Raw genomic sequence first — 27,403 nt, 5'->3', positions numbered from 1 at the left:
GGTTAAAATGCTGAAGACTGTGGTTAGCTGCCCATCCATTGGGGCTTTAGTTTTAAGAAGAGAACACTCCTAGCTATGAACATGACAATTAAGCCTGAGAGCAGCAATTGCAAACCAAGATAAAGTAGTAACCAGCTGACACATTTCCAATTCAGAAATATCCTGAAACATAAATTAACAACATATACAGAACAAAAGTCTTTCTTCTTTAGCAATTAAGCTTTTCTCTTTTTATTCTACATACAGAGAACTAAATCCGCTGTGAACAATTCAACAATCTCAGGAATATGTTTCTCAAAGGTCAGTCAAGGAGGAAACTGTGCTTTGAGAGACTGATAAGCATAATATATCTTCTAAAACAGATCCATCCAACCAGGTGATTTGTAATTCACCTCTGTGTGTTGATAGCACAGCTTGGTACCACTATATTTGTACACTAACTACATTAAGAGCAGCATGTTATTGTGGGGTTTTTTTTTAAATGACTCAGGACCAAAGGGATCAGTTTCAAAACAAAATTAATTTGCTGCAAGAAGGTTCAGCTTTAAAGGCTAAGTAAATTTGGGGTCTGACATAATCCACACTCTTTAAAGAACTCTGTTTATGTTTGTGAAGGGCTACACCCTCACACAGGGCTAGAGGAGGCTAATGAGCTCTTCTGGGCCTGTAGTGTGCTAACAAGGCACACCTGCAAGGCATGTTCAGCTTGGAGGAAGAGGTGCTTGAAAGGGGAAATTTCCCAGAGGAAGGGGTGGTGAACTGGAAGAAGGCTACTTCTTCCAAAGAATGAGGGTAACAAAGGTAGTCTAGCTGAGGAGGAGGAAGCTGTGGGACATGCCACTCCCGGAGCCATCCTGGCTGTCAGCAAAACAATACACCCCAGAAAGAGGGGTAGGAGATAAGGTCTATTATTACTCTTTTGCAGAGACTAAGAAACTAAGACAATAAAGTCAAACATCCAGGGGGTGTCAGAGACTAGCCTTCATTCCAGCCAGCCCCAAGTGTTGCCAACTGAGGTAGAATAGGGTAAATGATGGATAGGAGGATTTGGTGATGTGGGTTTAGGGACACCCCACCACACACTGTTCGAGAGGATGATTCTTCTTCATGGCAACCTATCTGTAGTGGCTGAAATGGAAGGCTTCTCTGCAACAATTTCATTTAGAAAAAACTGCTTTTACTGATAGAAAAACAGATTAATTTCTTAGATCTGCTCTTTTGTATATGGGCATGAGTGGACATAAAACAGAACTGACTTCTAGAAAGGGAAGGAAGAGGACACTTTTTGATATGGAGCCTTCCGTACCAGTCACCACCAACACCTGATGAAGGTATTGTCTCAAAATCAGTACTGCGATCTTTTGACCACCTAAAGGGATCCAGAAATTAATAATCCCAATTGGTGACTACATAATGAGAAATGTAGTCCAAAACATCTATGGCCAACAGAAAACAAGATGATATGTTGCCTCCCAGTTGGCAGGACAAATACCCTCACAATAAAGATACCAGTTACTCTAAAGGATGCTGGGCAGTTCCCATCAATGGTAATCCAAGTCGCAGCAAGTGATGCCAATGAAAGAAGATTTTTATAATCAAAATATCATGTCGGGGAGCTGGAAAGAAAACTGAAAATGTGGTTAACACTGGATCTCGAGAGATTCTTCAGGGGCCAAACATCAGCAAAGAAAGGATATTGGAGACCAATTTATGGGTGCACCAGTGATGCAGTAGACAGAAGGGTTGAGATTCACAGAGTGCCGGAATACCATCTGAGATGCAAGACTATTTGGGGTGAGAAAGTCTTCACTTACAGCAGAACACACAGTAAGATATCAGAGCCAAGTTTTTAGAAGCAAACTTTTTTCCTTACCCGCACTCAGACAGAACTTGCTGGTACTGACCAGCCAGCAGTACTATCAGGCTGCTTTCTTTGTAAGCATTTTAATGTGTAAAAGGAATTTAAAGAACAAAACTCCCTATTTATTAAGGATGAAATTCACTGCTGTGCAGAGGACGTGTGCAAGACCTATGCATCACTCTCACACAAACCTTAATTTGGGGGTTTAAGTGGGACTTAAGTGCTCCATAGGTCCTGTGTTGGCCCTCTGCACAAGGTGAATTTCATGTTAATTTTTTAACATAATATGGCATTCTGGTGGTAATCACTAGCACAGATGCACCCATAGAGTTATTCAAGGTGAGAGAAAATACATGATAAAGAAATTGTCAGGATGATATAAACTATCTAGTGTACTGATTTTAGGGAAATAAAAGCAGACATGTTAACGTAAATACTTCACTGTAGTCTGTGGAGCAACAGTTGTAGCATCCGTGGTACTCCTGTCTTACCAGAAAAATAGGTAACTTACTTTAATAGAACCGATACCAAGGGAACATTACTCAAGATCTTAAATTAGAGAAGACAAAAAGATTGAGATTTTCTAAATTATTTAAAGAGATGGATCCAACCCAGATTCTTGGGGAAATTCAACTTGTGGGTTTGACCAATCTCTAATCATGTGATCTCATTTTTCAGCAAGTGACAGTGGACTTCAGCACCATCTATTAAGAAGCCCACTCAAAATGAGGAAATGTTTGTATAGATAGAGTAATCAAAATGACAAACCTAAGCAAAGAGAGATTACTACTGAATTTATGAATTAGTAGGTCCATTCTTATGTTTATATTTTATGGACCTGGTGACTATTCCAGCATAGTATCATGTTTAAATAGAAGAATAATGTCTGTTTTTGAACTTTTAACTCTGTTCCAATCTGCTGCTCTTCAGTCTTCTGCTGGCACTTCCTCCCTTCTCTTCTCCCCTCTCTTTTTCACTCCCTACATTTTCCCTGTTATCCAGCTTATCCCCGTTAAAAACAACAACAGCAAACAAAGAAAAAGTCTCTAGACCTAAGAAGACATTTGCTAGACACTCTGACCTCTTGTATGTTGTATCCCTTTCCCCCACCCTTTGTCTGTCTTGTCTGCTTTGGTGAGAATTCAAGGGGCCAACTCACAAGCTTAAAGTTAAGGACATATGTAAGTCTCTGGAGGATTGGGGTGTAATCTGGAGCAGTTACTGTATTTCTATACATTTGTAGTGGTCCCAGTATAATGGGGATCCAATCAAGGCATTTAGGTGCTACTGGAATATAAATAAAAAAGATTACGGTGCACAGAAAATGTACATAACCTACAGAAGTGCAATCTCTCAGGCTTCTGTAGGAGAGATTTTTTTTTTTCAAGTGTCTTCTACACACTTATCTCGTCTCAAAACCACATGGTACGGCTGGAGACTGCAAGAAGAACAGTTCTCTACTGGGTTGTCAGCAGGGATCTCCTCAGAGCCTAAATTCTCCAATGTGACCTAATGAAATGAAGGAACATTTCAGTTGGAAGGAACTCCCTTCGTAGACTGTCAGTTCTATCAGCCGAGGAAAGGGAGGGAGGTTAGTATTAACCATTTTCTGGCACTTTCCCCACCACAGTCGAGAGCCCTGCTTCCATTCCACACCCAATCCTGCCCAGCCCTGACAATCAAACCTGGTTCTCTCATGTAGCCTTACAGGGATTACATGCTACATTATTGAGCCAGCCCCAAACATCTTATTTGCTTACGATCTGCCAACAACACTGAGATTTTGAAGTACACTCTGGTTTTCAGCTGTTAGATAAATATCACAAAGTTTAGGCCGAGTCCATTCTAGCAGGAAAGAAACCATAAAACAGCAAATATCAGAGCCTACACAACACAAAAAGTGGGCCAGAGTGAAAAGTAAAAGTAAAGTATGCAAGTGTAGTGAGGAGGCGTGGCCTCCCTCAGAAAGTGAGAAGGAGGGACCACAACAAGCCCCTTGGTGGGCTGAACCAGGAGAGCCGTGTCTGTCCCGATGGAAGTGGATGGGCGGGTCAGGAAGGGGAAGTACAAAAGGTGGGCGTGCAGCTCAGTTGTGGTAGAGCTGCCATAGGAGATGGAAGCATCTTGCCTTTTGCTAGAGCCAGCAGAGGAGCTGCCTTCTGAGGACTGGCCAGAGCTCTCAGGACCACTGGCCGACCAAGGTGCCAAGGAGCTGCTGCCTGAGGACTGGCCAGATTTCCCCGGGCTGCCGGCCAACCAAGATGCTGAGGAGCTGCCACCTGGCTGGCGTTCCCCAAGATGACGGACACAAATACACCTGATGGGGAGAGTAGGAAGCATCCCAGAGAAAGCAGGCAACCGTCTGGTTGGGAAGTGGCCTGATACAAGGTCAGTATGTACAGTTGCGGGTGGATCCCTGCTGACCCAGTGGCAGGCCACTCTGCCACCGTTAGGGCTCTGGGTTGGGATGTTGTGGAGTTGGGCGGGCCTGCATTCCTGCTGCCACCCTACCCTGTGCTGTGGCAGTACTCCCCCATCTTTAGGCCTGGAGGCCTGCGCTCCTCAGGCAACCGTTACCTGAGCCCCTAGACTTTATTGGTGCCCTGCCCTGACTGGGCCTAGGGCTCATAGACTGCTTGGCTGCTCTGCCCTGCTTGCAGGCCAGAGCCAACCCATTGCTTGACTGTCCCATTCTGGCTGACGGCCTGGGGCTCAGGGACTACCTAATCACTCTGTCCTGCTTGCAGGTCAGAGCCTACTGTTGGCTGCCATCCTGCTCTGCCCGGCTGGAACACTAGATGTAGCTAATTCCCCCCCCCCTTTGAGCTCACCTTTGCAGATATGTGACAGCAAGGAGGCATGGCCTCCCTCAGAGACTGAGAAGAAGGGATGGCCACACAGCCTACAGTAAGGCAACAACATAATCAAGAAAGGAATGAGAAGAAGTGTAGCAGAGGATTAACTCCAATCCTTTAGTAAGATCTATATGGAAATAAGGAGGGAAAGGAAATGGGATTTCAACAAATGCTGTTGCTCCTTTTTCATCTAAGCAACTAGTTAAAGTTCAGACTCTGGGATGTTCCAGCTGGAAACAGAAATTGATGGAGTCTGATATTTTCTTTGATGCAATCTTGCTTATTTACAAGGTGTTAAGGTTCCTTCCCCACTCTGAACTCTAGGGTACAGATGTGGGGACCTGCATGAAAAACCCCCTAAGCTTATTTTTACCAGCTTAGGTTAAAACTTCCCCAAGGTACAAACTATGTTACCTTTTGTCCCTGGACCTTATTGCTGCCACCACCAAGCGTCTAACAAAAATAACAGGGAAAGAGCCCACTTGGAAACGTCTTTCTCCCCAAAATCCCCCCAAGCCCTACACCCCCTTTCCTGGGGAAGGCTTGGTAAAAATCCTCATCAATTTGCATAGGTGAACACAGACCCAAACCCTTGGATCTTAAGAACAATGAAAAAGCAAGCAGGTTCTTAAAAGAAGAATTTTAATTAAAGAAAAAGTAAAAGAATCACCTCCGTAAAATCAGGATGGTAAATACCTTACAGGGTAATCAGATTCAAAACAGAGAGAATCCCTCTAGGCAAAACCTTAAGTTACAAAAAAGACACAAAAACAGAAATATACATTCCATTCAGCACAACTTATTTTATCAGCCATTTAAACAAAACAGGATCTAATGCATATCTAACTAGATTGCTTATTAACTCTTTACAGGAGATCTGATCTGCATTCCTGCTCTGGTCCCGGCAAAAACAACACACAGACAGAGAGAGCCCTTTGTTTCCCCCCCGCCCTCCAGCTTTGAAAGTATCTCGTCTCCTCATTGGTCATTCTGGTCAGGTGCCAGCGAGGTTATCTTAGCTTCTTAACCCTTTACAGGTGAAAGGGTTTTTCCTCTGGCCAGGAGGGATTTAAAGGTTTTTACCCTGCCTTTATAAAGGCATGTAAAAAGTCTTGCTTCTCTGAACATGGGGGAAACCAAGAAATAAATGAGCAATTTCTTAGCTTACAGCCCTAAGCCTCTTCAGCCAACTACTTCTTCTTACATGGCATCTTCATGACTGGAGGTCTGCAACCATGGTAGCCCATTCTGTATGATCATCTCCTAATTTCTTTGTGGATTAATAGTCCTTTTGATCCACTCAGGATACCACAACATCCATCCAAGATCTTTTTCTACCTCATGTTTTTCTGCTATCAACTTTTCCCCTTCCAGTGCCCGTGAACATGCACTACCCATTAAACCTCTTAAAATGTGCCCTGCAAATTGGATCTTTCTTTTCATAAGATTTCTAACTAGCATTTGCCAAGTTCCAATCATCGCCAAAAGTTTACTCAGAGCCAAGCTTTAGCAAACACCAGACCCAAAATTTCTTTCTCTAGCTTTTTCCAGGGTCACATTGTGCTCATAGGTTACTGCTTGTCTTTCTTGCTTTTTGCCTCTGTCTGTTCTCAGTTTCTGTGTGTTCTCCCTCTCCTTTCTCTCCCCCACCCCCCACAGAAAACATAAGTAGTACTCAGCAAAATAACCAAAAAACCTCCACTCACTCAGTCCTGTGCAGGTTCACAACCCTTTTATCTTTAGGTAGGGGCTTGTGATTAATTTATCCTTACAGTTATGTTAATTGAAGGGTGAGTTCAAACCCATCAGTCTCAGCGAGGTTTCAACTCGACCCTAACAAGGTTTCACCCACCTCATAACAGTAACATTGTCTGGTCACAAATTCAAAAATGCACATTGTTTCTCCGTTATGAATGTAGATCTAAAGTGACATGTACAGCCAGTTTTTATCTGTGTTTAAGTGTTCTGGACCCGGAACAAATGATCCTAATAATCTAAAACCAATTCAGTGTAAAGACTCTGGCTGTTCATAGCAGGTGGGATGTCTTTTTAGAGACACCAATGTCTACTCCTTTCAAAGCAGATTTGATCTATCTCTTGCTAGTTTACAGGGATCAGCATGCAAATAAGCAACTTATCTGATATCTCAAAAGCTCTTATCTTTTGTGCCCTCCAGAGATAAGGGCAGATGAGAGAAAATTACTTGCCTTTTGAATGGTTTCAGAGTAACAGCCGTGTTAGTCTGTATTCGCAAAAAGAAAAGGAGTACTTGTGGCACCTTAGAGACTAACCAATTTATTTGAGCATGAGCTTTCGTGAGCTACAGCTCACTTCATCAGATGCATACCGTGGAAACTGCAGCAGACTTTATATATACACAGAGAATATGAAACAATACCTCCTCCCACCCCACTGTCCTGCTGGTAATAGCTTATCTAAAGTGATCATCAGGTTAGGCCATTTCCAGCACAAATCCAGGTTCTCTCACTCCCTCACCCCCCTCCAAAAACCCACCTCCATACACACACAAACTCACTCTCCTGCTGGTAATAGCTCATCCAAACTGACCACTCTCCAAGTTTAAATCCAAGTTAAACCAGAACATCTGGGGGGGGGAGTGGGTAGGAAAAAACAAGAGGAAATAGGCTACCTTGCATAATGACTTAGCCACTCCCAGTCTCTATTTAAGCCTAAATTAATAGTATCCAATTTGCAAATGAATTCCAATTCAGCAGTTTCTCGCTGGAGTCTGGATTTGAAGTTTTTTTGTTTTAAGATAGCGACCTTCATGTCTGTGATTGCGTGACCAGAGAGATTGAAGTGTTCTCCGACTGGTTTATGAATGTTCTAATTCTTGACATCTGATTTGTGTCCATTTATTCTTTTACGTAGAGACTGTCCAGTTTGACCAATGTACATGGCAGAGGGGCATTGCTGGCACATGATGGCATATATCACATTGGTGGATGTGCAGGTGAACGAGCCTCCACCAATGTGATATATGCCATCATGTGCCAGCAATGCCCCTCTGCCATGTACATTGGTCAAACTGGACAGTCTCTACGTAAAAGAATAAATGGACACAAATCAGATGTCAAGAATTAGAACATTCATAAACCAGTCGGAGAACACTTCAATCTCTCTGGTCACGCAATCACAGACATGAAGGTCGCTATCTTACAACAAAAAAACTTCAAATCCAGACTCCAGCGAGAAACTGCTGAATTGGAATTCATTTGCAAATTGGATACTATTAATTTAGGCTTAAATAGAGACTGGGAGTGGCTAAGTCATTATGCAAGGTAGCCTATTTCCTCTTGTTTTTTCCTACCCACTCCCCCCCCCCAGATGTTCTGGTTTAACTTGGATTTAAACTTAGAGTGGTCAGTTTGGATGAGCTATTACCAGCAGGAGAGTGAGTTTGTATGTGTATGGGGGTGGGTTTTTGGAGGGGGGTGAGGGAGTGAGAGAACCTGGATTTGTGCAGGAAATGGCCCAACTTGATTATCATGCACATTGTGTAAAGAGTTGTCACTTTGGATGGGCTATCACCAGCAGGAGAGTGAATTTGTGGGGGGGGGGTGGAGGGTGAGAAAACCTGGATTTGTGCTGGAAATGGCCTAACCTGATGATCACTTTAGATAAGCTATTACCAGCAGGACAGTGGGGTGGGAGGAGATATTGTTTCATATTCTCTGTGTATATATAAAGTCTGCTGCAGTTTCCACGGTATGCATCCGATGAAGTGAGCTGTAGCTCACGAAAGCTCATGCTCAAATAAATTGGTTAGTCTCTAAGGTGCCACAAGTACTCCTTTTTCTTTTTGCCTTTTGAAGTTATCTTGAAGGATTCTTACTCCTGGGTCTTAGCTCTTTAGCTAACAAGACTCCAGGAAGAGCCTGGCTCTTAAGTTTGTTTGTTTTTTGTTTTGTTTTTTTACTTTTGAGGGCAGTGGTAGCAGAACAAAGCACAAGCCATATCTCCAACAGGCCCCAGAAAAATCTTACAGGAAAAAGAATAATAGGCTAGGTTCTAACGTCAACATATTACTGCTTATCATAAAACGTCTCCTAATGTTCCAGATGTCAGATTTTAAAGATAAGCATCTGAGATCAAATTCTAGTTTACTGAATGTAACCCTTCTGCCCGTCAGAGTTGGCAGCAACAAGGGCCGGGTTCAATATCTAGGGGATCCATTCCAATAACACAATGCAAACCGGCTCGAGCCCCCACCCAGTGACCTGGGACAAATATATACCACCCCCGCTGTGCGCCTCCCAGAGGCAATACTTTCCCTCTTGCCAGCAAATTGGGGCATGCCCTTTCCCTTTGGTTCTTGAGTCCAGCAACCCCAATGACCCAAAAGTCTCTGTCCCTGGTCAGGGCAGCCCCAGAGTTCAAAAGCTTATCTGCAGAGCTTTACCTCCCAACCTGGTTGGAGATGGGGGCAGGGGTAAAAGGCACCTTATATGATCTGAAGCTGACCACCCCACAGCTCCATAGGCCTTCGTTCCGCTCCGCTCCACCAGCCGCCCCACAAACTGCTTCACTCAGCTCCGCTCTGCGGCCCATAAGCAGCTCCCACCGTCCCACAAACTGCTCTGCGTCCTACCAGCAGCTCCCGCCGTCCCATGAACTGCTCCACCAGCCTGTCCACAAGGCACTCCAGCCGTCCGGCAAACTTCTCCACAATATATCTTCAGGCTCCCCCACTACTTAACACAACGCTCAGTGATTTCAGTTCTTAGTCAGTTCAACTCTTTAGTGAATTCAGCTTGTAAAGGAGCCTCAGTGCTGGTGCACCATTAGCCCAAAGTGAGCTCAGCAGCATGTAACTAGACTCCTAATGAAATTAAATTAGCTCTGATATTCCACAGTGGAGAGAGGAGGAAGTGCAATTAGCATGTAAGGCCCTCACCAAGGGGCCCATACCACCAAGTATTAATACTTGTCCCCAACCTCTCTCAATTCACAGAGTTTTGGAACCCATGACCCTTGCCTAGCGAGTGCTACTTAGTTGATGGTGAGTCCCTCCATCATAACAAAAGGCCACGTACAGTTCCAAGCACAGTTCCCATAATCAGGGTAATAACAATTTATTCTTCCTGCCCCAATAACAGAGACACTGGGGATCCCACAGCAGCCAAAGTGACCATTTGGGCAGCTATGACCTCATTCTAGGTGGGGTGGGTGTACCTATGCAAATGAGATTGGCCCCCAAAATTCTTTTCCACAACTTGCCACACCTCACCACCAGATGTCAAGGTGGAGCTCACCCTGACACTGCTTACATGAATATATCACTTAATTAAAGCTAGAAGAATAACAAATTGATTCAATTTTGGATAGGTGGCTGTGGTACCACTAATTAGACTTGAAAAATCTCCTACTAGGCAAATGTGCTGAAAGTGTACTGAAGCTTATCAAGATTTTCAAAGATTAAAATTTAACCCTATATGCCTTGGTAATTTGGAGTATCCAGTATATCATCCTAAAATAGCTAGATTTATTCAAAATTACTAGCAGGTCATGTTTAAGAGCACAAATCCTTGACTTTGGTCCTGTTTTCAAAACAGTGTTGTGCCTCTACCTTGCATGTGAAGTAAAACCCTGTCTGGTACTGACCGTTCTTATCTCAGCCAGAAGGAATTGCAATTATATTTTTACAACTCTTGGCTTGTAAGAAATAAGAGCTCTACTAGCTCATAAAAACATTCTTTTCCTAATCCAATGTTAGATGCTGGATAAGTTTTATACAATGATAAACTTACTTGTAAGAAGATTATTTATATTACAAATCAAACACACTTTTGCCTAGTGCATAAGAATTATGGGAATTTATAAGGCGCAAAAGAGCCTTGTTTGCAAATTTGGAAAAAACATATCTGCTCTGATAAATTAAACTGTAGTTGAACAATCAGCGGGTTGTATAATGTTCCATAAATACAGGTATGAAATTGTTTTCTTACTATGTGGATTGTTTTCAGTTGTTATGTAGATTTTTCTCATGTCCACGGACAAGAGTTGACATGACAGCAACTTAGCCAAAATATGTGCCTTTAAGGTAGCGTAAGTAATCTGAGATAGGATTAATTTACAAGTTGAATTCTTTGGTTTTCATTTAGGCTGAACAGAACAGGTAATCACCAAGTGATCCATTCCTTGTCGCCCATTCCCAGCTTCTGACAAATAGGTCCCTAGTCTCTGTTTGCCAGAAGTTAGGAATGGGCGACAAGGAATGGATCACCTGATGTTACTTGTTCATTCCCTCTGGGGCACCTGGCATTGGCCACTGTCAGAAGACAGGATACTGGGCTAGATGGACCTTTGGTCTGACCCAGTATGGCCATTCTTATGTTCTTATAATGTAACTATAATTCATTAAAGCCAGTTAAATATGCTTTCAAGGTTTTTCAGTATATAAAATCTGACATGTACTATATTTCAATCAAAAAATGACACTTTATACTTTGAAGTACCTTTATTTGAGAATCACAACCTATTTCACAAACAGTAAGCCTTATAATACCCCAGTAAATTAGGCACATATGATTATCCCCATGGAGAAAATGGAGGTAGAGGGAGGTTAAATGATTTGACCAAGTTCATGCAAGTCAGTGGTAGAGCAAATTTTTTTTTTATCCACACAATAACTAAAGGCAAGGAAATCCTCTGATTAGTCATCATTAGCATAATTAACCTCCTTTCCAGCATCAGTACACCTTACCAAACAAACATCACAAGACCCAAATGGAATCATACTCCTCATCACCACCTCCCTTTTGTTATCAGATACAATCATCCACAGTACTCACTAATTCCTCAATCAGCCAAATGCACCTTAACTTCAACCTCAGAAAGATTCTCATTGACACACATACTTTTACTTTAAAATCACTACTGTATTATTACCTTCCAGAGAAATTGGAGGGCACTTATTTTTTCCTGTACTTAAATTTCCAATCTGCAGTAGGGCCTTTTGTAATAATCTCAACAGAGAGCAAGACTGCAAAAAAGTGATGTCATGAACCCACTCATGTTTTAATGTGCAACAGTTTAAATAGATCGCCCACTGTGATGTTACATTATCTTATGATGATATTCTACGAACTATTTTAAAATAATTTTTGGCATTCACACAAACTGTCAGGCCCAATCCTGAAGTCCTTACTTAAGCAAAATTCCCACTGCTTTCTTACTGGCAGTTTGCCTGAGTAGAAACTGAGTTGTTAGTTCAATACTGGGACCTACAGTGAGCTCAAAGCAAATAAGATGATAGCATGAGGCCTGGTTCTGTCCTATCTTGTTCCTGATGTAGTCATTTACACCTGTGTAAATGGAGGCTAAAACTCTACCATTCTTTCTTGATAGCATTTTGCACCCACTTTACATAGATGTAAGCGACTAAACAAGGAGGACGGCAGAGGAGAATCAGGCCTATGGATTAAAGTATATCCTAACTCATAGTATTCTCAAATCAGTCACTTGACCCTAATATAGTAATGTGGAATTCAGCTTGTATTGAGAGTCAGATGCTGTTCTTCCCTCCCCTTAGCACAAGAAGCAGAGAAGCCAACCTCTTTAGTGCTTAAGAGAGCAGTATGAGAAAAAGAGGGTGACACATGAGCCCAGGCATGCCAGCCTCAAGAGAGCATGATCTGTTGGCTAATGTGCACATACAGTTTCTAGCTGGTTAGCATGTATGATGCAGCAAACAGCATCCAGGTCAGCCAGGAATCCCCGCTGCTCCTTTTTAGAGCAGCAGCGCATAAACTCCTGATTTCTAATCTCAGCACTGAACAATTTTCTGGGTGATCTTGACCAAGTCACTTAATCGGTTTCTTCCTCAGTTTCCCCACCTGTAAAATGGAGATAAAAATACTTACTTGTTGGGAGGGATGCTGGGAGGCTTACTTAGGCCATGTCTACACTACCACTTATGTCAGCAAAACTTATGTTACTCAGGGGTGTGAAAAAACACATAACTCTGTGCAACGTAGGTTTCGCCAACATAAGTGATAGTGTGCACAGCTGCTTGTTGTGGGTGGTTTAATTATGTCGACAGGAGAGCTCTCTCCCCTCAGCATACAGTGGCTACATAAGACCTCTTACAGCAACGTAGCTGCATCGGTACAGCTGTGCCACTGTAAGGTTTCAAGTGTAGACATAGCCCTTTGCAGACACTTAGGCTAAGTATTCTTATTACATTACACAATGTGAAATGCTGATCAGTGATTCAGTATATATGGCCCAGTGAAATACTAAGGCAAAACAATACCCACATTTTATGGTCTACAGAGTCAACAGCAACATTTAAGCAAATAACACTTCAATTTCCAAAGTTACAGACTATTAGCATTGAGAAGAGATCAGTGGTTAATGAAAACTATACAATTATTATAATAAATGTGATTTGAGGAGAAAATACCTTTTTTGAGACCCTTACTGCGAAAGGAGAGATTGAAGATCCACAGCCAACGTAAGTCAGTGGAGCTATGTAAATTTAAATCTGCTGAGGAACTGGCCCCAAATATTTATTAGAAATTAAATTGGGACTGAAAGAAGATTTGACAAAAATATGGCAATAGGATGAGCAACTAGCTTCAGTTTGAATCATCTATTGGTATGACAGTATTTTAAGGATTGTACTGTTTTATCCTACTAATCAGTTGAACAGAACCTTATTTGAGGAAGGCTTCAGCTACACTAGGACCACTGGGAACCATGTCATATAAACCATTTAAAAATCAGTTCAAGTTCATTTGTATTATATAAGTTTTGTCCAGCTTGTGGGCACGGGATCAAATAGTGTTTAAACCAAGTTCAGAAACAGTGTTTTAGTCCCCTATCTAGACAGAATACAAAACACTGTTTTAAACCTGGTTTAGCCTTGTGTACAATGGCTGGTCAAGCTATGTTTAAACCAAATTAACTAGAACTGGTGTTTAAAACAGGTTGGGGGATCGATGTTATCAGAAACTTAAGTTTGAAACATGACCTTTTTCTACTGCTGGGAAAGGGATAGTCAGCAATGTCAATAAAATTGCAGAAATAAGTCTCATGGTATTTGAAATCCCCACTACTCAGTCAAATAAAGATAAAGTCTATTCTGGGAGGCTACCCTGTTGAAGTCACTGATAGATCTGACTATCTCAAGAATTGATGGAGGTCCTGCTATGTTAGGGTATATTTTTAAAGAATGTATGACCTCTTTCTGCATTATTTTTCACCTACCATATACCAAATGCTAGCTCAGATGCACTGATGCTTCTATTGTGATGTGGTTTGGAACCTGTATGCAAAAATGTATTTAATTTACATCATTAACAGTGTATCCAATTACAAAATCATCACATTTTTTCCTTGATACCAGAATGAAAAATACCCAACATACTTGCCAACCCTTTACGGGCCAGGTTGTGCTCTGCTACTTCATAGATGCATAAGGGAGGGCATAAAGAGACCCTCCTCTTGCATTATTGTGCAGCACTGAGGTGCAGTTGGAGGCCCTGTGCTCCAAGAGGCCCTCCAGATGCTTCCTGGAACATGGCATCCCAAAAGCTATGAGAAGGAGATGGGGTCATTCTTGGCCAGCAGAGTAGGCTGTTCACATGATGGGACTATGCTACCATCCATTTGGGGCTGTGCCTTTAATGACACAACTGAACCCTGAATCAAGGAACATTGGAAATGCTATATCTGAGAATACCGTTGGCCCTTCTGGCCAGATAATCTGCCTCCTGGTTAGTACTTGGTGCTTCAGAGGAAAATGATTTTCCACCTTGCCAAGAGTGCAATAGTGTATCATGGAGATGTAATGGGACTAGTCTTTTGAGTATTTTAGGACAACCAAGTTGACACAGCTAATGTAAAATCCATATCACACTTTACAAGCCACCCAGTCCACGATGGGATAGTACACTCAGTTACCATTTAATTAACTTTAAGTATGCATTCACCCAGAATGGATGTATTGAATAAATCTGTCAGGTTTTTGTCTTATATTGAGTCTTATGATATTATTTCAAGGGTCCTATGCATCTGGAATACCTAGCACCGAACTTTGCAAGGAATCAGCACATGCTCTATACTATAAAAGTTGAAATAGCATAGCATAAAGAAAACATTCTATGCCATATAATTGAGGAACTGCCTAAAACTCAACTGAATCATAGTGGGATAATGAGGGCAACATACAGTGTAAAATTAAAATAAAAGAACAAATCTCAAGTATATTACAGAAAGAAAAAGTCCATGAAATCTTCCCTGTGGCCTTTTATTGAAAGTTGGCAGCTCCATTATTAAGAGGGAGAAAGGAGCAGTATGTATAGGGTCACTGCAATTTGTTATGATCAACTGAACGCCAATTAAGGCTTCACTTAATTTAATTTTGAAAAATGCTCTCAGTGAGAATGTGCAAACCCTTGATTAGGAATATAAATTTGAATTAAAAAACATGTGTTAGTTCACAAATGAGATAAAACAACACTTCTTTAAATAACATTAATGGAGGCTGCAGGTGGCACTGATGGCTGCTGGCAGTTGAAGATATTGCAGTAACAATTTTGACTCAGGGCAAACTATCATCATAAGTGTGGAACAACCCACTGATGAGCTATGAAGCCTCAAAAAAGGTGACAAATATGGAGAAATTCTAATCAGGGGGGACATGTGCAAATCCCTCTGATTTAGGGGGGAAAACAAATTTGTTTTGTCTGATATAGTAAAAATATGCATTTCATCACTTTCATTAGTGGTGCAGAATATTTCTCCCAACAACTCTAACTTGCTGCCTCTGCTAAGGAGATACCCAGGAATGGAAAAGAAAGCTTCTCCAGGCATAATTCTGCCACTGTTCCTTGTTTTGTCTTGGAGGACTGAGGAGTAGTGGCAGAGTTGCGCATGGGGAAACTTGCATAGCATGCTCATTCCCCCGTGTCTGCTAAGTCTAACTCAAGTCCGTGTTGTCCATCCCTCATGAATACAATGTGTGAATTTAGTAATTAAGAAAAAAGAAACATTGGTTAAAGATAAGCCTTCTACCACTAAAAATGGATGATTAGACAATAAGTCCTATACAGGTCTAACAAAATCTTCTTCTGATTTATCAGCAGCACAGCAACAAAGAAGAATCCATTGAAGTGTATTTTTAATTTGTTTAATTATATCCTGTCACTTGAATGCCAAAGAGAGGATATATTTTGGTACAGAAGCTAGACTACTTACTTACTACCCTACATTCTCATCCTGCATTTGACTCTCAGATCTTTAGACAGACCCCTTGAGACCTTTCAAATTGATCCTTATGGGTGGAGCATTATGCCTGCATCAAGTCTCATATACAGATTAGCTTGCGCATTTGGGGCTTTAGAGCATATAAACATAGGCCTCAATTTTGCAAAAACTTACATGCATGCTTAAAGCTAAGACTGGGCCATAATTTATAACCTTTGGGTCATATATTGCTATTGATATAAATAGAAGTTGCTCACAGATCAAAAGTAGAGCTGCCGTAGAAAGCTGGGGAAGATAAATGTTGCAAACATTTTTGTTCCTGATTCATGCTGAAATTTAATTTTTGAAAAAAAAATTAACCAATTCAAGCAAAAGGCAGAATATATCCTTTGTTTCAACCAACTCTGCAGCTCTTAATTTATGAACAGATATCTAAACAATCTTTAACACAATGCTGTGCAGTGTAGATACAAGGCTTCCAAAGTGAAGTAGCTTAAAAGAGTGTACATGCAGCAGTGAGAGCTTTCAATTGGTGTGGTTACACTGGTTTACTTACCTTCGTATAAGCTCTATCACTATAACTTGTGCATAGACAGGCTTTAGATTTGAACTCTTAGGGTTATGCTGTTTTCAGTGAAAGAAGGCCCCTGACTCTGGAATTAATTTCCTCGTTGGTCTGACAGACCACAGATCTGTTGTCTTTCAGGACACTAACATCACCTTCTCTCACGCTTTTGCGTAAGTGGCGATAGAGGAGTATATTTACAGCATAACTGTCAGGTTTGAATCTATTATATTTAGTTTGACATTGATCATCTAATTTTATAGTCTTAAGAATGTTATTTACTCCACAAATGTGATGGGCACATTTTTTAAGAATACATAAAGATGTGCTAAGTATTCCCACCACTTATGCTACCTATTTACTTTCACATCACTCATTCTGGACAGTGAAACTAGACTGGTATATTTTCTAGGCAGTTACACGCTCAGGTTCTTATGCATTAATACAATACTGTTGTTCAAACTGCAAGCACAGCAAGGAGAATGTTTAAGTCTCCTTCCCCTCAAAGCATCCATTTAAATGTAATTACTTTTTAATTCATTACATTTCTATATTAGGGTCTGTAAAATAATAATAACTAACAAAACCAGAATTATGAACCTAAATTACAGGGACATTGTGAAAGGTGTGAGTGGGTTATATTTAGAGGTAAAATTCATACTACATAGATGCATTCATTGGCGATTCTGGATTAGATTTAATTGCTTCCAGAAATGAAAGGGTAGCATACTGTCTAATTAGCCATTTACAATATGAGGCTTTCTTTCTCCTTGGATGTTGATCTTTTTAGTTAGTATTGTTCCAAGATGTTAAAAATGACTGCAGTCTGCAGCAACAAGGGGGAAAAAAATCAGTGGTTAAATATGTCTGACTCGTGGAGATAATTCAAACGGAAAAAAATCCAGGTCATTGGCCTTTTTAAACAGACCCCGGGCAATATTTACTCCTCCATAAATAGCACAGTCACATGAATTGTGTTCAGTAAAGCCTGCAAAACAAAAAAACAATTTACAGACTGAAACACAAACTGTGGCTCATGTGTTCACTGGGAAGGATTTAGTGAACTTGCTGCATGCTCTGTGCTTAGTGACTGGGGTGTCGGGTCTGTTGGAAAGAGGGTGGATCGGATCTCTTTAGGTGCTCCATCCCCATGCAGCAAGATGGAAATGCTGGGGTTCTTCTGCAGATTAAGTACCATATGGGACGCAGTCTTTGCTATAATGTCACATTTCACTGTGGCAGAAACAAGCGTTGCTGCTTTTACCACCATGACTAAGGGCTTGTCTACACAGGGAAATTTAACGGAGTTACTATACCAGCATAATTATACTACTATACTTATACTGGCATATTTCCTTGTGTAGACCAGCCCTAACATGAATGTACATTCTCCAGTAACTTCAATAATAATGTTTACTTAACCTGCTGCAAGGAATGTGTTAGGGATGGTATGCAGGAGAAACCAAACAGACTGATTGGAATAAATAATAATATCACCCGCCTCTTAATAAGCGCTTTTCATTCATTGATCTGAAAGCACTTTACAAAGGAGATCAGTATCATTATCCCTATTTTACAGATGGGGAAACTGAGTAACAGAGAGGGAAGTAACTTGCCCAAAATCACTCAGTAGGCCTAGGGCCAAGCCACAAACAGAACCCAGGTTTCATGAATCCCAGTCCACTGTTCTATCCACTAGGCCTAGCCTTACCAACAGGCAAAAAGACATCCCTCAGAACCTTGATTGCAATGGTTAAGAGTTCCCAACTCTCATGATTTTATCATGAGTGTCACAATATTTTGAGTTTAGGACTCAGCTCCTTGACTGATGTTGTTACATGAGAATCGCAACTGTCTTTAAAAAATAAATGTTTCTAGCTCTCATTGTTGTGGAGGAAAACTTGAAAACGTGAAGCAAGCGCACGCTAAAGGCTCAGACACTAGAGGGCAAATCAAAGGAATCCAAACTTACTGTTTTTTAAAACTTCATGATTTTTTTGGCGCAGACTCATGATTTTTTAACACCCAGGACTAGCAACACTGCTTCTTGTTTTTATGATTCTACTTCTGAAGAAAAGTTTCAAAAACATCCTTGAACAGTCCATGGAATCGGAGGTGGTCCACAAAAAAATTCTATATTAATACATGATCTACATTATGAAAGTATTTGCAACCCCTGTATACTAGACTTCTAGCATCCCATCATGGGATTTACTAAGCATATCCATTCTTCTAGTTTGTTTCTCTTTGTTATGGCCTAGATATCTATTTTATTTGCCTTGGCCATTTTTTGCTTTATATCGGCTGCCACAATCACTAAGTTTTCCAATCAAAACTTATTTCTAACAAGCATTAACTCATGTCAGGAACCTGCTGAGAGGCAGACAGAATTCCAATTGGTAAGCTTTTTGATAAGAACATAAGAGTGACCATGCTGAGTCAGACCAAAGGTCTATCTAGCCCAATATCCTGTTCCGACAGTGGCCACTGCCATGTTCCCCAGAGGAAATGAACAGAACAGGTAATCATCAAGTGATCCATCCCCTTTCGCCCATTCCCAGCTTCTGGCAAACAGAGACTAGAAACGCTATACCTGCCCATCCTGGCTAATAGCCATTGATGGACCTATCCTCCATTAACTTATCTAGTTCTTTTTTTGAACCCTGTTATAGCCTTGGCCTTCACAACATCCTCTGGCAAAGAGTTCCACAGACTGATTGTGCACTGTGTGAAAAAATACTTCCTTTTGTTTGTTTTAAATCTGCTGCCCATTAATTTCATTTGGTGACCCCTAGTTCTTGAGTTATGAGGAGTAAATAACACTTCCTTATTTACTTTCTCCACACCAGTCATTATTTTATAGACCTCAATCGTACCCCCCCCCCTTAGTTGTCTCTTTTCCAGGCTGAAAAGTCCCAGTCTTATTAATCTCTCCTCATATGGAAGCCGTTCCATACTCCTAACAATTGTTGTTGCCCATTTCTGAACCTTTTCCAATTCCAATATATCTTTTTTGAGATGGGGCGGCCACATCTTCATGCAGTATTCAAGATGGGGGCGTACCATGGATTTATATAAAGGCAATATATTTTCTGTCTTATTATCTATCCCTTTCTTAATGATTCCCTACATTCCGTTTGCTTTTTTGTTGGCCGATGCACACTGAGTGGATGTTTTCAGAGAACTATCCACAACGACTCCAAGATCTCTTCTTGAGTGGGATCTAAATTAGACCCCATCATTTTATATATATAGTTGGGATTATGTTTTCCAGTGTGCATTGCTTTGCATTTATCAACATTGAATTTCATCTGCCCTTTTGTTGCCCAGTCACCCAGTTCTGAGAGATCCTTTTGTAGCTCTTCGTAGTCTGTCTGGGACTGAACTATCTTGAGTAGTTTTGTATCATCTGCAAATTTTGCCACCTCACTGTTTACCCCTTTTTCCAGATCATTTATGAATATGTTGAATAGGATTGGCTCCAGTACAGACCCCTGCGGGACACCACTATTTACCTCTCTACATTCTGAAAACTGACCATTTATTCCTACCCTTTAGCTAGTTACCAATCCATGAGAGGACCTTCCCTCTTATCCCATGACAGCTCACCAAAGGGACCTTGTCAAAGGCTTTCTGAAAATCTAAGTACACTATATCCACTGGATCCCCCTTGTCCACATGCTTGTTGAGCCCCTCAGAGAATTCTAGTAGATTGGTGAGGCATTATTTCCCTTTACAAAAACCATGTTGACTCTTCCCTAACAAATTATGTTCATCTATGTATCTGACAATTTTGTTCTTTACTACAGTTTCAATCAGTTTGTCTGGTACTGAAATCAGGCTTACTGGCCTGTAATTGCCGGGATCACCTCTGGAACCCTTTTTAAAAATTGGTGTCACATTAGCTATTCTTCAGTCACTTGGTACAGAAGCTGATTTAAATGATAGGTTACAAACGAAAGTTAGTAGTTCTGCAATTTCACATTTGAGTTCCTTCAGAACTCTTGGCTGAATACCATCTGGTCCTGGTGACTTATTACTGTTAGTTTATCAATTTGTTCCAAAACCTCTTCTAATGACACCTCAATCTGGGACAGTTCCTCAGATTTGTCACCTAAAAAGAATGGCTGAGGTTTGAGAAGCTCCGTCACATCCTCAGCTGTGAAGACTGATTGAGCAAATTCATTTAATTTATCCTCAATGGCCTTATCATCCTTGAGTGCTCCTTTAGCATCTCGATTATCCAGTGGCCCCACTGGTTGTTTAGCAGGCTTCCTGCCTGTGATGTACTTATACTTTTTTTTGCTATTACTTTTTGAGTCTTTGGCTAGCTGTTCTTCAAATTCTTTTTTGGCCTTCCTAATTATATTTTTACACTTCATTTGCCAGAGTTTATGCGCCTTTCTATTTTCCTCACTAGGATTTAACTTCCACTTTTTAAAGGATGCCTTTTTGTCTCTCACTGCTTCTTTTACTTAGCTATTTAGCCACAGTGGCACTTTTTTGGTTTTCTATGTTTTTTAATTTGGGGTATACATTTAAGTGGAGCCTCTATTATGGTGTCTTTAAAAAGTTTCCATGCAGCTTGCTGGGATTTCACTTTTGGCGCTGTATCTTTTCATTTCTGTTTCACTAACCTCCTCATTTTTGTGAAGTTCCCTTTTCTGAAATTAAATGCTACAGTGTTGGGCTGCTGTGGTGTTCTCTCCGCCACAGGGATGTTAAATTTAATTATATTATGGTCACTATTACCAAGCGGTCCAACTATATTCACCTCTTGGACCAGATCCTGTGCTCCACTTAGAACTAAATCAAGAATTTCCTCTCCTCATGTGGGTTCCAGGACTAGCAGCTCATTGACAGATTTACTCCCTTCACTGTGCATTAGAAAATATTTCTTAAAGGACTAGTTTCTAAATCTTCAGTTAAAAGGCAAAGATTTCCCAACAGAAATAGTTCCTTTTTATTTTCTAGTCTCTGTGTTCAACTCTATCACCGAAAACTACAAATATGTAAAGGATAGCACTTGTTGGTATTTATGAAGTGTTGGTTTGCTACAAACAAACATTTAGGAAACGGCAATAGAAATATGTACTATTTATTTAGTTTTGAATTTCAATTAACAGAAATACCATTTGTTAAATCTGAATAAAATAAACCTGTTGATGATTTGTCTCATTATATACATACTCCTGCTCTTCAGAATTTTGCTAAGCGAATGTCTTTCTGGCAAAGACATTTAAGTGACTTGGAAAGGTTAGCTGCAAACTTATGCCCCCAAGGGGACGCTTTACATCTCTTAAGGAGCCAGATGGACTATTACTGAGCATGACAGAACTGCTTCTTTCCAGAGTGATTGACTCTGGGACTGACTTTGGGAATTAAGGGTACAATCCCTTCATTAGAATAGGGCTACTCATGTAAGTAAAATTAAGCACATGCATAAGCCTTCGCAGGATCAGTATTTTTGTGTATTGTCAGTTTCATTGTTTCCCTCATGTAGCCCAATTCGCTAAACGTGCATGCACAATTAGCCTGGTTCATACAAGTAGTCCCACTGACTTCAATGGAACCATTCACATCTGTAAAGTTATTTGTGTAACTGTTTGTAGGATCAAACCCTTAGTAATTTTGTTTTTAAAAACATCAACAGGGGAACAAAAAAACCCTTTCAGATTTTTTTTTAATTAATTTTTTTTTAAAATTCAGGACATACTATTCAAGGAAGCGCTAGCAAAAATTGGATTTTTTAAATTAATTAAAAATCTTGTTCATACAGTCCCTTTAAATATTAAAATCTTGAATAGAAAGTAATTTCCCCCTCCCCCTCAATGGCACACCATTCCTAAAAGCCATAAGTAGAATCTGTCTTAAAGCAGAACGTAGATCCAAACATTTTCTTTTCACTTTAGTCTTCTAGGAACTTGTCAATGAAGCTGTCTTGTCATTTTTTCCAAAATAGGAAAATTATGTTAAATAAAACCAACTAAAAAATAGGTCTCACTTTTTGACAGAATGAACAGTTGTAAATTGTTCCTTTTTTCTTGGGTTGGCTCAGCTGTTAATGATATTTCTTTCAGAGGTGAGGTATGAAGGTAAGCTAAAATTCTTAGCTGAAATATTTTCAGTAGCAGTGTGGGTTCCCCACTCAAGACTTCTGAAGAGATTTAATTTCATTACTGCAGAACACAACTTCCACCTAATGATAGGTCTCTGAAAGTTAGCAGCCTCAACCATTTTCTTGCATTTTCTCAGTTACTTCAAGCGGTGGACTTTTATTTTATTTATTTTGAATTTGGCAGTCCAAATAAGATTACTAACTTTAAAGAAAATCTTGGGAAGGAAGTTGAATGCTCAGAAAAGTTTATTATATTTAACTTAGCGCTTAGCATTTATAGAATACTTTTCACCCATAGATTTCGACTTTAAGATGAAGATCGACTGTTTTGCACTGGGAACAGGCAGCTAAACATCAGGGAAGGACTGAATTGCTATAAAACAGTGCATAGAATGCATTGATTAGTGTCACTTTCTAAAAATGAGTGTGGGAGGAAATGACAGCTATTGGAGAGTATGTGGGAATAGAGGAATACTCCCTCCGATACCAGTGGAGGGCACATATTCTGGCCTATGATCTCCTGGAATAAGGTGCTGTGTTCTATACATTGAAATTTGGGCCTACTAGATAAAAGGTGCCAGAATTTGCTTTAATAGACATGAACAGGATCTCCTGTTAGCCATTTAGGGGAATGAGCAGCTAAACATTGCCACTTTGTTTGGGAAATGAATTTTGTTAAAATACTGAAAAAAACACTGCATGGAATTTACTTAATGAACAGAAAGAGCTTATGCTCCCCATTCTTTAGGAAAGATTGATTTATAGCACCAGCGAGGCTGGACAGGTTGGGTGCAATATAATTTTTTTTCTGAACATAATACACATTGCATAAAGATCACTAAAAGAAAGCAGAACAAAACAAAAACACATGATGGGGATATGGAAATGAATTCCTGAATGCATTTTAAGTAACAAGAAAGAAGGAATGACACTGACACAATACATGTCAGTGGGGAGAAATGTGGGTAGGATTTTTGAAGTTACAGGCTTCTTTTTTCCTTTGAGTCCTTTCTTGGAGTTTATAAGGAAATAGAAGTGATATAATAAAATCTGGTAATGTACAAATGGCAACAACAGGACATCTGGAAAACAGTAAATTTAGATGCACGCCAAAACTGTGTAAGCCTATCACCTAATCTGTGTTTTGCTGTTATGGATTGTGTATCTATGAAAACTATGAAACAACTCAGCAAAGAACTTAAACACATCAGACATTAAGTATGTAAGTCCCATTGAAATCACTGGCACTTCAGTACATGCTTAAAGTTAAGCAGATGCTTAAGTTCTTTGCTGAATCAGAGCCAAAACACTGTAAAAAAATAAGAAAAACACATGCCTATATAGCCAGTCCATTATCTATATTTACATGACCATGAGCTAAGATATCCAAATGTTTATGTTTCAAATGTGGGGCAATGTGTGTGTGAGGAGTGGAATCAAATTTTAATGTGAGTGTACACTGTACACACACACACTTTCCTAGTAGTCTTAGTCTAGTCTAGGATCGCTGTTTTTCACCTAGGAAGCCCAAGTTCAACTCCTAGAAAGTGAATTACACAGGATTTCTACTTTTTGAGAGAACTGTAGATTTTGTTGTTAAGACATGACAGGGATTCAGTTTCTAGTTTGTCACTGACTTCCTGTGTGACATTGGGCAAGTTACTTAATCCCTTATCCTCAGTTCACCTGTAAAGGGAGAATAATGCTTCCTTTCTCCCACCCTTTGTCTGTTTTACCTGAAGACTGTAAGCTCTTCAGGCCATACACTGTCTCTTACTACATGTGGGCTCAAGCCTGCAAGATGCTGAGAACTTTGGCCCAGCAACGCATTAAGCGCGTCAGTAGTACCACTGATACCAGTACTTCATGTCCTTAAAGTTAAGCATGTGCTTAGGTGCTTTGCTGGACTCAGACTAAAGTGCTGAGCACTCCGCAGCGTCAAGCATGCGTGTACAGCAACTAACATCATGGGGCTCCATCTCAGTTAGGGTCTCTAAGGACTACTGTAATAGGAACTAATAACTCACACTGCGTAAGTCACCGTGGTCATCAACTAAAGTCACAGTCATTATGTAGGGCTTAAAAAAAAAGGTACAGCACAGGAATCACGACAGTGGGGTGGGAGGAGGTATTGTTTCATATTCTCTGTGTATATATAAAGTCTGCTGCAGTTTCCACGGTATGCATCTGATGAAGTGAGCTGTAGCTCACGAAAGCTTATGCTCAAATAAATTGGTTAGTCTCTAAGGTGCCACAAGTACTCCTTTTCTTTTTGCGAATACAGACTAACACGGCTGTTACTCTGAAACCTACACTAGATCAGTTACTGGCAGTAGCGAGAACTGAGAAACACCTGAAAACATCGGATATGGGGCCAGTCGAGGACAACAGTAACATACACACAAGTCAGTTCTTCCCTTCTACCATAACTAACAGTGTACACGCTTCAGGGTCAAAACCCGTTTCAGTAGCTCAGGCAGCACGTGCGGCTGATGCTGGAGGCCCCGGATCCCTTTTGGAACGACTATTAAGTGACGTGTTTATTTCAATCCCAGCAATCTCACTGACAGCAATCTCCGCGCGCACGGCTGTTGGTGACACCTCCCAACACGCCGCAGCCCTTCGCTCGCCCTCGCTCAGCACTTGAGCGACTTGCTAAGCGCACCCCTGAGAGGTACTTGGCACGGATCCAACCTGAGGCAGCCGATACGCGGGGCATGATCCCTCCAGCTGGCACGAGGGAGTGCGTTAGCCGGGCGGGTGCCTGACACCCGGCCCCACGGCGCTGCCTCGGAGGGGAGCGACGCGGCAGCCCCCTGCGCCTCTCCGCTCCCTACGGAGAGCGGCCTCCACCGGCTCCCTCCCTGACAAGAGGCCTGCCCCGCCCGCCCAGAGGGACCGAGCCATGCAAAGTCTCGCCTTCGAAGAGCTCCCCACTCTGGATTGGCTCTCGCGCACCCCGCCTCATTACTCAGTTCCGATCACTCTCCGGCTCGCCACAAGACTTCCCGCCCACATTCCCCCGCTCTGTTGGCCAACCCCGTTATCAATCACTCGTGCCGGAGGTCGCGCGGCATTGGCGCCCCCGCCGCCATCTCGGTCTTTTAATTGGTTGCTCTTCTCCCGTCAATCATTCATGCGCATGCAGCAACGGCCACCCCAACCACCCCCCGCCAACCTATGCCCCGCCTCTTTCCCCTCCCCCTCAGGACTCACCTCCTACCGCTGGCAAGTTCCGTGGACGCTCTCGCTTGCCGGCTCTGGGGGCTTTGCGGCGCGACCGGGCCGGTGCTGTTGCGGCCCCGGAGGGACACGGAGACACTCGTGAACCCGCGGTCTGAGCTGGCCGGGCCGCGTGGGAGCATGATGACAGCAGAGGCGCGGGGGGCTCCCGGCGGTGGCTGAGGGGCGGGTGGGGGGAACGTGCCTCTCAGGCGAGCTCGGCCCATGACAGCGAGCTCCGCGCGCACTGGCACAGGCGAGCCTGGCTGAGGAGAGGAGGGCATAGGCGAACCCAGCTCTCGCGCTATCTCTGGCGGCTCGGGCGGCGCTCGCTGCGGGGAGAGCGTGAGCCGCGCGGATCGCTCCCGTCCCGTCCCGTCCGCCGGAAAGTTTAGCGTGTGGCGGCCGTGCCCGCCCCGCGGCTCCGCCAGGGAAAGTTTCGGGAGCCGGCTCCGCAGAGAGGAAGTTACGAGCGAAGCAGGAACTTGGGAACGTCGCGGCTCGGACTGAGGAGTCTCCCAGCGCTTGGATAAAGTAGGCTCCGTCAGCGAGCCCGGCCGGGATTGGGCCGCTCGGAGGCGGCGCGGGGGAAGTTGCCCGCTCGCCGTCGGGATCCCCTCCGTTTTTTGGGCGGGGGGGTCTTGGCTCCTTTTTCCGCCCCTCTTCCCCACCGCTTTGATATATGCTTCTGGGGAGCGGCGCCCCTCTCTTCACCACCCAGCCATGTCGGCGGCCATCTCTGCAGCGGAGAAGGTGGATGGCTTCACGCGGAAATCGGTGCGCAAGGCTCAGAGGCAGAAGCGCTCGCAGGGCTCCTCGCAGTTCCGGAGTCAGAGCAGCCAGGTAGAGCTCTCGCCTCTGCCCCAGCTCAAAGGTACGTCCCGACACTCCCCAGCCCTGGGCTACAGGTGCTGCACTGAGTCGCCCACTGCTGAGCTACTAACCACCTTTCCAATTCTGAGCTCGTTCTAGCCTGCCCCGTTTCTCCATCTGTGGGCTTTTCCCCGCTCCAATCCCTAGCTCAGGCTTGTCTTCCCTCTTTTTCCTTTCCTGGATCTCCAAGCCCTGAGCTCGTCTTCTGGTGGCCCCTTTAGTCCTCCTTGACCGTTCTCCTTTCGCTTTTCTCCCTGTATTTTTCAAGTAGTGACTGTCAGGAGATGTAACCCTCCCACAAATACTTTCAGACCCAGAGCTTGTCTCGTTGGGGGTCCATATTCGTCTTATGTAAACAAACGTGCAACAGCTCTGTTACAATTTGTTGCCTGTTGAAGGATTAACCCAGCTAGTGCCTCAAGATTACAACCCTTTTTCTGAGTAATTAGGGATTAAATTCGTGGTTTTGACCCAGCAAGTTAGTGAAATTCAAAATCCTTCTTTCGTGATTGCTCGTTGTGCTGGGGGGAAGGAAACTGTTTTTAAAATATTGGAGTGAATGGAGTTTCCTTTTCCTGTGAGGTGTATTTTACACTGGCAAACGCTGTACTTGTAGTATAATCTAATTTATCCACAGAAAATGTGTGCTAGACCTGGGCACTTGTTTTGGCCTA

The 27,403-nt window shown here is 42.2% G+C and overlaps 2 protein-coding genes across 2 annotated transcripts in view; one reads left to right on the top strand and one right to left on the bottom strand.

Moving 5' to 3' along the window:
• Nucleotides 1-11,299: 11,299 nt before the first annotated feature.
• Nucleotides 11,300-26,323, bottom strand: LOC144263113 (uncharacterized). The gene is made up of 2 exons (XM_077813781.1): nucleotides 25,851-26,323; nucleotides 11,300-12,575 (listed from the first exon to the last, which is right to left on the bottom strand). The coding sequence occupies exons 1-2, from the start codon at nucleotides 26,138-26,140 to the stop codon at nucleotides 12,563-12,565; spliced, it is 303 nt and encodes a 100-aa protein (XP_077669907.1). The 5' UTR covers nucleotides 26,141-26,323; the 3' UTR covers nucleotides 11,300-12,562.
• PPP2R5A (protein phosphatase 2 regulatory subunit B'alpha) overlaps nucleotides 26,083-27,403 on the top strand; it is a 91,469-nt gene continuing 90,148 nt past the window's right edge. The window contains exon 1 of the mRNA XM_077813774.1: nucleotides 26,083-26,730. Within this exon, the coding sequence (XP_077669900.1) occupies nucleotides 26,580-26,730 (151 nt within the window). The 5' untranslated portion in view covers nucleotides 26,083-26,579. The remainder of the gene's footprint in view (nucleotides 26,731-27,403) is intronic.

The sequence above is a fragment of the Eretmochelys imbricata genome, chromosome 3, assembly GCF_965152235.1.
Source record: "Eretmochelys imbricata isolate rEreImb1 chromosome 3, rEreImb1.hap1, whole genome shotgun sequence".
NCBI lineage: Eukaryota > Metazoa > Chordata > Testudines > Cheloniidae > Eretmochelys > Eretmochelys imbricata.
Note: the sequence above shows the minus strand (reverse complement) of the source record. Positions and strands in the feature narration are given on the sequence as shown.

Coding starts and splice junctions, on each gene's coding strand:
- LOC144263113 (XM_077813781.1), bottom strand. CDS start 26,140: ATGCCCTCCTCTCCTCAGCCAGGCTCGCCTGTGCCAGTGCGCGCGGAG.